At 36.9% G+C, this 10,958-nt stretch overlaps 1 protein-coding gene across 5 annotated transcripts in view; it reads right to left on the bottom strand.

Annotated features, from left to right (window-relative positions):
- Window positions 1–2,346: 2,346 nt before the first annotated feature.
- Window positions 2,347–10,958, bottom strand: part of CREBRF (CREB3 regulatory factor) — a 61,520-nt gene continuing 52,908 nt past the window's right edge. For 3 of the 5 annotated variants that reach the window (XM_055555053.1, XM_055555049.1, XM_055555050.1), the window contains one exon: window positions 7,154–9,100. In XM_055555053.1, the coding sequence (XP_055411028.1) occupies window positions 8,985–9,100 (116 nt within the window). In that variant the 3' untranslated portion in view covers window positions 7,154–8,984. Of the gene's footprint in view, window positions 5,724–7,153; window positions 9,101–10,958 lie in introns of those variants that run through there. The other 2 variants (XM_055555051.1, XM_055555052.1) reach the window with 2 other exon arrangements.

Below are 10,958 nucleotides of genomic sequence, written 5' to 3'. Positions count from 1 at the left end.
GTCTTTAGAGCCACCAGGGAAGCCTTAAATTACTTAATGGAAATAATTAAGAACAAATCTTCAACAGATGGAGGCTCATTGCATTTTTTATTATTATTATTAACTAGTCCAAGATTCTTAGCTGGACCTCAAGGGCATCAGTCACCCCACCAGCCCTGTCTCCTTCCTGGATTCTTCAAGCTCTTTTTGGAAGTCTAGTCCTGGAAAGAACACCCTCCCTTGAAGTGTTCATCACACCACCACATCCAATAGACTGGCTGTGCATCGCATCTTGGGCATCTGCCCTGGCTTGAATCCTGCTTGACCACCCGCTTCATCTCTCTCTGCTTCAGTCTCCTCAGAGGCTAACTGCCGGCGATCACAGCATTGACTGGAGGACTACATGAGGTAATACGTGAAAAGCACCAAGCACAGTGCAGTAACGTGGTCCATGGTAAGAATGCTCTTACTGTACTGATACTTTTTTTAATTTTAAACTTTACATAATTGTATTAGTTTGTACTGATACTTTTGAAGCACTTCCCTTGTGCCAGCCACTTTGGACTAAGTGTTGTATGTGTATCATTCTAATGTAACTCTCATAACCACCCTGTGAGGTAGAATTATCCACTTATTATAGATAAGGAGACAGGCACAGAGAGACTAATGACTTGCCCAGCCCAAATGGAATTGCTAGGTCAAAGGATAGATGCATTTTAAAATTTGGATACATGCTACCGAATTGCTTTTCAGAGGTTATATCAATTTACACTCCCACGAGCAATGCGGTACTAATGCCTGCTTTCTCACAGCCTTGCATACACGGTGTCTTTACAAACACGAGGATTTCTGCCAATTTGATTAAGTGAAAAGTGCCATCTTTTAATTTTCATTTCTCTTATCATGAACTGAAAACTGTTTTTATTTTACTATCTGCTCATTTTTCTATTAGGCTGTTGGTATTTTTTTGTATCAGCTCCCAGAGCTATAGCTTTATCTTAGTCAATAGAATTTTGACTTGGCTTATGGTATTTTGGGCTTAAAGTTTTATTTGAATTTTTTTGCATTTAGATCTTTACCCATTTTGAAGAATGTGTTGGCTTATGGTGTGAAATATAGAGCCAAGTTTACTTCCTCCAGAGGATTACCCAGTTGTTCCATCACTATTTTCTGAACAACCCATCTTTTTCTCACTGGTTTCAGATGCTGTATTTACCATATAAATTCTTATATCTGAATTTACTTCTGTACTTTCCATTATATTCTCTTGACCTAGTCATTCATGCACCATAATGACAGCTTTAATAATACAGTTTAATGTGCTTTAATGTTAGGATCAGGCACCCCATTTTTTTCTCCATGTGAACTTTAGTTTTAATTGTATTAATATGTCTCACTGGGATGGCACTCGATTGTTACTTTAACTTAGAAAGACTGACAGCTGTATGCCATTGACTGCTCCTGTTTAACAGCTTCGTCTATCTTTCCATTTGTTCAAGTCTTCTTCTGTGTCATTCGTAGTATTTTAATGTTTTCCATAGAGCTTGAACATTTTCTGTTAGGTTCATTCTTGGCAACATCTTAAGATTAAAACCCTTAAAAGAAACTGAGGTTGATGTTTTTCAAGTCACTCAAACGTTCTAGATTCTCAAGTAGAAGTTCCCTATTCAAGACAGTGAAGAAACCCAAAGTCTGCATGTAGTAGATGGACCCACGTGATCTTGGGCCCTTTCCCATCATGCTTCTTGAGGGAAATTCCTCTGCAACCAAGGGTGGCCAAGTGCATCTCCATGAGGCAGTTACAGAAGGAAACACAGCTCTTTTCTCCATGCTCCCACACACTCCCTTCTAATAAAAAAGACTCAATTCTAAGCCCTTTAGCTAGAGACCATCTTTGCCGGATAGGTATACAATTTGGTGACCTGCACTCCCCATCACCGACTACTGCCAATGTTGTTTTTCTCTCATCACCTTTACCTACTAATCCTGAGACTAGCTTTTGGCTACTACAGCTACTAGGTTTTGGCTTTAATTCTTCCTCGTTTTCAAATCCTAAGCCCACTGTCTCCCTCCTACATAGAAAACCATCCAAATACTGCCTGTGACTTGGCCTGGTCGCTTACAGGCGAGTATGCATGGCCTCTTGAGTGCTGCAAGCAGACTGCCATTTGAATTAAGAGTTCTGTACCATGTAAGTTGGGTCTGGGGTGACTCCACACCAGTCTAGTCTAGGTCTAGTCTGACTTTTCTGTAAAATGGACATGATCATCCACCTGACTGGTCACAGAAAGCAGCAGGTGACTTCCCTGATGTAAAGGCACCTAGCAGCGGCTTAACAAATGCCGCCCTAGCCTTCCAGGGCTTTCTAATGCTTTCTTCCTATTCTGAACCTTTCAGCTGGGACATGAAAGTAATTCCGAACTAATGTTTTTCTCTCTGGCTAAGGTGTTCTCCTGGTTCTGAAATCAGTTGTCGGCAAGGAGGGACAACTGAACCACCCATCTCACTGCATGCTACCCACAGAAGGTTCAGTTTCCTAAGAGCTCTACTTGAAGGGCTCACCTCACCCAGCTCCTTCAAATTCCCAGACCTCGACAGAGGCTCCTGTGAGGTTAAGCCTGCAAGCAGAACCAGTCCATGAGAGGCTATGTCCACTCTGCTTCCTGACTGCCTCACTATCACTCAAATGAAGCAAAAAGGGCTTCTTCAAGGGACCAGGGATATCATGAGCACAGCCTGTCAATTCTCTCAACACCCCCCACTGGGTGTGGTACCCGTGTCCTTGAGGTAAAGTCCTCCGTAGTGATGTGCCCTGAACCCTTTGCGTGTGTAAAGCTCTTGTGTTGTTCTGTGGTCCTGTTCAGACCATGTGGCCTCCCTCAGCAAACTGAATATTCCTGGAGGTCTCTTTAATTTCCTCCCAGCCAGTACCTAGCACAAGTCTTCACAGAGTAACTGCTAAACGAATGTTTGTCAGCTGAAGGCACATTGCTGCAGTGAGGTTCACTCAGGTCCACTGATTTAATGGTTCTATGTACACGCCCAGCCAAGCTTGGGATTTACTGAGAATTATGAAACACACATACAAAAGCTTAAGTCAGGCAAGCCTCAAAATACTTTATTTCCCTCAAAGAGCTCACGTGGCCAGAGAATCAAGGAGAAGAAATAAGGATAAACTATGTTCTAAACTATAAAGAATGTGTTTCTGTCAATAAGCAATACTACGTAGTAGCAAAATTTAACTAGCATGTTGAAAAATCAGCTCTAAGTGTTAAAAAATGTTAGCTCTTTGTACACTACGGCAAGAGAGGGGCAGTGCTATCAAGAGTTCAATGCTGTCTCTAGTTCAGAATTTTGTTGCAGTGGCTTACTTTGAAGGGTAGACGGTCACCTCGGACAGCAACAGAAAAGCAATGGGAAAAGGAAGGACGAAAACACGAGGCAAACAATTGAAAACCTTTTCTTTTCAGCTTTTTTTATTTTAAATTACAAAGGATGTTGCATACACTGATGAATCTGTATCTGACTAGAAGTGCTGAGGGGCTGGAAGGTGACAGAAAACAAAGGCAATGATTGTATTGCCTTTTCTTCTGAAAAGAAAAACTGCACAACTATTAACCAACATTTAATAGAATAATTTTTAAACAGCTCATGCGTCAACAAGATAAAATTCTTTCTAGACAACAGACAAGACTGAATCCAATAAAAAGTTTCATAGCTCCAGTTGGTGGGGAGGGAAACAAAACTACAGAATATTCATGATAGCATTACAAACAGGATCCTACGCGCTATGCCAAAGAGGTCGCCACATTGTATGAACAAATGCTCTGAATTCTTGCCCTTCCGCTCTTCTCTTGTGACTTCTTATGTGCGGTCAGCCCTAGTATCACTGTTAACCACAAATGCTAAGTTATAGGACAAATCCTAGGGAAAGAAGGTTAAAAAAAAAAAAAAAAAGCAGGCAGTGGAATACAGTGTCATAAAAATGTGGCGAAAAGGCAGATACAGTACACACATATACATTTCTGTTATTTGGTTCTGAAAAAAACAAAGGGCGAAGGGCAAGACACAGTAATCAGTCCCGCTCACATCCACCCAAGATTTAATCAACTACACAATTGTGTTTACACTGTGATGAAAGAGGCAAACCCGGTTCACCCAAACTTGGCACATTGACATACCCAACTCTGATGCTCCTCACCAGTCACCAAGTCGTCAATTCCAAAGTACTATTCAGAAGTAGTCTTAAGGTTTTGTTCCCTCACCACTACCCCCAAACCTCTCTCTTCTAAAGGAAAATGGCAATTTGGCATAATTCAGTCCCTAGGTGTAATTTCTAGATGTCAGCCAGCTTGCTCAGCACGAGGATTATGCTTCAACACATAACCCCACTCGCCCCGGAGGGAGAGCTCAGCAGTGCTGTCGTCATCCTCCCCACACGCGTCTTCCTTAAACGAAACCACCGCTCCTACGGCTGACACTCATGGTTACACCCCAATGTGTTTGAAATAGTAAAAAAACATGGAGTCATCTTCTCATAATGCCCTTATTAAGATTACAAAGATTACAAAAGAATCCACAAGTATTGCGGCACTGTGTGAGACTTATTTGTCATGATCTGAGGGAAGAACAAGACTGCAGTTCTGTGCAAAGTTGTGGAAATGGCCTCAGTTCCACGGGAAATGGTATTCCACGATAGACCTCACTAGAAGGAGAATTGAAACCTTTAACACTGAAAGCATAATTCAATGCATTCTCAAAATTCAAGTTTCAAGATTTGGAGAGATGCTAACATTCTGTTACATAATTAACTAGAAAATACTTGAACAGCATTTTAGGAAGACTATATAAAGAAAGGGAACCTAAGTTTGTGTTAATTCCTGCTGAAGGCAACTTGAATTCGTTTCTTAGAAAGTTAACTAAATCTTAGCAGCTAAAATATTTTTAAATGTATGGAATAAAGAAAAGCACATCCATTCTTGACATTTTGGTGAATAAACTAACAGCTTTATTAATGAAGGCAAACATCAGATAATTGTATGAATATTATATATAAAAAAAGAAATCCAAACTAACAGCATTGTATTTCAAAAGTACTGTACTTCTGTTTCTTTTAAAGAGACTTGTCATCTGTTTTATAAAACAAACAAAATGAGTACTCTTTTCCTAAAAAATTCTGGAAAAATGAAATGGTCAATTTCAAGCTGATGAACTGAATACACCTTTCTTTAAATGCAGACTATTGCTAAGGAGCAAATAAAGTCAAGCATCAGAAAGAAGATGTATGACAAATTCATGAAAGTTAGGAAAAAGGGATGTAGTGAAATTACTGCTAATCTTTCCCCCTCATATTCAAAGACCATTCAAAACTGGTCTTTCATACAAATATAAAATAACAATAAAGAGAGGGAATTTAAAACCATACTCATCTGAAATCCTTCATGATGTTTTTATAATAGCTCTGATTCTCTTACCAAAAAGTTCAAAGTGAAAGAGTTAGGAAGTAAAAGGGAATGAAGACGTTTTGTTTTAAATGTACAAGTAAGGCACAATATAAAGCCACATCATAATCTGTCATGAAGGATATAGGAAAGGACAAGAGTCGTACATGGTACAGTAGAACAAGCAATCATACTGACTGAAAAAGTGTGGCACCCATTTCAAAACTCAGACAAGATCTTAACAAGGACAACCGGACAGCATGCTTTCACATGGAGACAAACTCTATAAAGAATCCAGTGTATCTGAAACGAGGAAGAACATTTTTTGTTTTTTTAATTCATAGTAGTACTAGAGTCAAAGTTTATAATTGCTTTGGGAACAATGGGTTTATTTGAGGTGAATTCACAATGCTTTCACTTAACGTAAGATTCTGGACTTCATTATGAGCTATCTGTATACCATGAATGAACACAGAAAACCTTTAGAGAGCTCTTCTCTAATGATCTTCACCCAAAAATACATGCCACAATTTTCAAAAACAGAACATGTACAATTGTTGGGGTTTTTTACGTTACCCTTATAAGATTTGTTTGTGTGATACACTAAACGTATATATTTTAATGACAATAGAGGAAGCAGATTATTACTGGCATTAAAGTACAACCATTTCTAGACGGTTTTAAATGCCACAGAGTCCCCTGGTTAAAATGTAAAGCTGCACAGCTTGCCTATGTCATCTTTATGATAAAGTTAAAACAGCAAGAGGATTTAACTTTCACTCTACATTTTACTGCCAGGTTTTTATTTAGATCAAGTATCGCTGCAGCATTCTGACCAGCCCAGATTTAGCAGCAAATGGCAGGAATCATATAAAATGCAATTTTTTTTTTAACAAAGTGCTTTTTCTAAGATATACATACATATATAAATAGGTAGGTACAAAATAAAGTGTCAACATTAAAAAGCTCAACTATTTAAAAGCTTTTAACTATTTAACTTAAGTAGTACATATAAAACACTGAAATGCAAGGATATGGAATCTACTAAACAGATTCAAAGTCTTTTTTTTTGAAATGCAAGACCAAAAAATCAAATTCTGGTTTGCAGACAAGAAAAAGGTATAAAAAACCAGAATTCCTAACAGAGCAGCTAGAAAGGGGCAATTTTATAAACCTCGTCAGCTGAGTCTCTACCAATGAAGTGATTTTCACCTGATTGCAAAACTGCCATATTTTGGAACATATTTCAGTTTCCCAGACACACACTGTCAAAACTTCATATACCTCCAAGATACAAACCTGTGCTTTGCCTTCTCCCACTTAAAAATGAAAACCATTGACCAATAAACTTACATTCTATTAAACCATTAAATCTGAGCTTATCTGTTTAGTGTGAATGCACTAACCACGTACATTTCCACCAAGCACACAGGGTAATTTTGTGCATCACAGTTCAGCTAAGGTGTTAAGACAATCCTTCTTGGAGATTCTTCTTCATAATGTCAAAGAAGCATGAAAGCAACATTGCTCTGTTGTTACTGTGCGTATTAGAACCAAACCTTTATAAGCTATAGCTTCATGTGCTATCACTTACAAATGGGAGAGGGTGGTGGGCAGGAAGAAAATAAAAGGAAACACGCTGTATAGACAAAATATAATTAAAAATAAACTCTCCAAGGGGTATGGAGAAGTAGTTGGAGAAATAGATATCTTCCCAGCAGCTAGGTCTGAAATTTTTGGTATTTTTTTTTCTGGCTAAAGAGAATTTTTTTTAAAAAGATAGAATTTTTAAGTTATCAGTTTTCAAGAGTTCAAAACACAAAATCTGAAAATAAAACAGTGAGAGAGACAGGATGGAAAGATTTGTAGGGAAGGTTTATAACGCTGCCTTGACATAAGAAATTTCTCATCAAGAGATAAAGCTTTAACATAGTTAAAACACTGACTAATGAAGCTGTTTTGTGTGAACAAAAAGAGCACCTAAAAACTAAATGTGTTAATATTTCTCAGTTCTAGAAACTATAGAAGAAGAATAAGTCACATGTTAAGTTTGAAGAAGCTAGTTTGAAAATACCTGTACAAAAATATAAAAATCTATAAATTTTTTTTTGTTTTAAGCTTGTGTTGATCTTTGAAAATATTACATGCACAATAATACATCAATTGGAAAAGTGGCAACTAAAGAATTAGATATTTTTAGCTTTTTTCTTTCTTTACATATATATACATAATACAATAAAAATAATCTGTATTTTGGTTGTTTGGTGGAAGTATACTACAACAAGCTAAATAAACTTTTTAATTTTCAAGGTCAAAAACTATTTTACCAATAGCTTACTAAAATGAAATATATTAAAATTTCCTACAATAAGTGCAGAAATAAAAAGACTTACAGACACCTAAATGGCCACCAACTTATCTACTATGGAAGCGAACTAGAGGAACAGCAAAATAATATCTGTGTGTGTGGATGCTCCTTCTGTAGATAATTGGACCCAAACAGAAATAAAATTCACAGTTCAGTAAGATCCCTAACCCTGACCTTTTCGTTTTTCTTTTTTTTCTCCTTTTTTTTCATACATTCATACAGTATCATGTAAGCTGTGCAAAACTTTACTTAGACTGGCAGTTTGCCATATCAGTTGCATTTGTCTTTGGTACAAAAAATAAAACAATCGCAATAATGTGCAAGTATTTGTCTTCTTCCGGTCAAGTACCGAAATATGAGTTTTCTAGAGCCATCTTTTTTTTTGTTTGTTTTTTGTTTTGTTTTTTATACAATACACAGACTCTGTGGCATATATCTACATTTCAACATAGTCCTATATACATTCAAAAATTTTGAAAAAGAGTTGGAACAAAAAAACATTTAAACCCCATAATTTTTCCACCTATATATCTTGTTTTTTTTCCTCATTAGGGTTTTCATCATACAAAATATTACCAGTTTTATAGTTTCCCCAAAATACAAGGCACAAAGAATATGCTTTTTTTTCTTACTTGCACAGACATTTTATATATATATATTTATATATATATTTATATATACCATATAGAGCTCGGAAAATGAACATCTAATATGGCACATGGGCATGAGTGCTGGGTTGTGCCATGTACAAGTGAGAGTAACAGTTGTGGAAAATTAGAACAAAAAGCAATAATTCTAAAAACAATCAAAACTGACTGTTTAAAAAAATGCTTCCTCAATTTTTTTGTGTGTGGTTCAGAGCATAAACCTGCCACAATATTTGGCATTTACTATTATCTTCACTCTTTCAAAGTGTCTTGCTTTAACAGATTTTGTAATCTGTATCTAAACATCTATTTAAATGTATGATTTTCAACTGATGCCTGTAGCAGTTTTAACCATGGTTTATGCTCTGAAAAATGCAATAATCAAGTATTTTGGATCATGCTTCACTTATGCTACTTAGTTCTTAAAACAATGTAACCTAATTGTAAATGTTTACATAATGCTAAACTGACATGCAAAACAGAATGAAAATTTACAATGAATAACGTGACAAACACAGACATTTCTGACCAGTGGTCCAATGAAGCTGATTACACTTTTGATGTTGGTATCCTTAGTCCTACAAGGCCTCCAGTGGGATTGCCTTCTGCAGTCTTCTCTAACACTTGGTTAACAAATTCTGAGGTTTGCCCAGCAACTGGGAGACCTGAAGAAAAGAGTAAAAGGCACACTTAGATATATCTGAAGGTAAGGAACAGGAAAATCTGAGGGTCGGGGTGTCCCTCAGCTTGATACGACTCCTAGATGAGTGCTTGCTGCTTGCTACTGCAGCCCAGAAAATAATTCTACCCACAGTCACTAGTGCCCACAAGACTAGCAGGGTCAAACCAAGGACAGTCCAAACGCAAACCCCAAGCCTGCCAACAGACACTGTTTCCTAAAACCTGCCAACATGTCTTTTTCCTGTTCTCTCACAGCCAGTCTCTTCCAACTGCTTTAACTTCACTGTATCTCGTGGACGGGCTTCACCCATGTGACCAAAAATACGTATCTACAGGATGTTTTGAGTCATTTTTTTAATAAGGATTCGATCAATTTTATGTGCATTTTTCTTCATTTTAAAGGTAAGTGGATAAATAAGCAAACTTGGAAGAGGAAAGAAAGATGGGAGATACTGCATGTAAGTTTATTTTTTTTGTCTTCCTCATCCTCTATGACTGAGATTGAAAATATCTGATTTATTGATTTTCAGTAACAGGTATATATGTTTTAAAATGTACTAAAAATAAGCAATTAAAAGGAGATGGAAGCAGAAAAATCTATTTAGTAACTGCTTATAAGGAGTCAATGTACTGTAAGAGAGTACTGACACCACCTTAAGCATGTGATCAAATCCATTGGGACCAATAGCTGGACAAACTGATACTGTGTGTTTCTTCTTTTCAAGACTTTTTTTTTTTTTTATGTGGACCATTTTTAGCTCCCTAACCAGGGATAGAACCCACACCACCTGCATTGGAAGGCCAAGTCTTAACCACAGGACCATGTATGTTTCTTGACTGACATAATGAGAAGGATATAACCTACAATGTATTCTTGCCAAGAAAATTTAACTGTATCTGATCATGGGGAAACATGAATTCAGATGCTGGGACATTTTACAAGATCAACTACCTGGATTTTTTTATGGAAAGAAAAAAGACTAGGAGACTGATTTAGATTAAAGAAGAACAACAACAAAAAACTAAATGCAACACATGATACTTAATTGGATCAAAAACAAGTTTTTGATATAAATTGGATCAAAATTTGATACAAATTGGATCAAAAAAAGTTATAAAGGACATTACTGAGACAACTGGGAAAATTTAAATATGAACTCCACATAGATGTTATGGCGATGTTGAACCAGGAAGTGCCAATAGTATCGTGTCTAGGTAAGAAAGTGTCCCTGTTCTTGAGGAACACATGTTGAAGTAGTAGTTAGGGATGAAAAATTATGTTTGTAAGTTACTTTCAAATATTTATAGGGAAAAATGTAGATGGAGGCAGAACTAAAGCAAATGCAGCAAAAATATTAACACTGGTTAATCTAGCTGAATGACATGCAAATGTTCACTGGACTATTTATTTCTACTTTTCTTGTAGCACTGATATTTTAAATGAAAAGTTGAGAAAAAAATTAAGTACACATTATAATTAAAAAGTGAGCCTGCAAGACAAAAATGCAGAAGTAGAAAATAATCAGAGAACACATACAAAATGAAACTACAATAATATGGATGACAACAGAAGATGAATAGAATGACAACAGAAAGCAAGAAAGTCATATGAACAATCCCTAACAGAGATTTCGATGACAGAAGTTAAAACCAAACATGTATCAATAAATAAAAATGAGTGAAACACATCCATTAAACAAAAACTCCTGGGGACTCCCTTGGCAGTCAAGTGGTTAAGAATCCACCTTGTAATGCAGGGGACATGGGTTTGAGCCCTCATCCAGAAAGTAGGATCCCACATGCCATGGGGCATGCCCGTGTCCCACAGCTGCTGAGCCTGTG

Source organism: Bubalus kerabau, chromosome 18 (genome assembly GCF_029407905.1).
Source record: "Bubalus kerabau isolate K-KA32 ecotype Philippines breed swamp buffalo chromosome 18, PCC_UOA_SB_1v2, whole genome shotgun sequence".
Lineage (NCBI taxonomy): Eukaryota > Metazoa > Chordata > Mammalia > Artiodactyla > Bovidae > Bubalus > Bubalus kerabau.
Note: the sequence above shows the minus strand (reverse complement) of the source record. Positions and strands in the feature narration are given on the sequence as shown.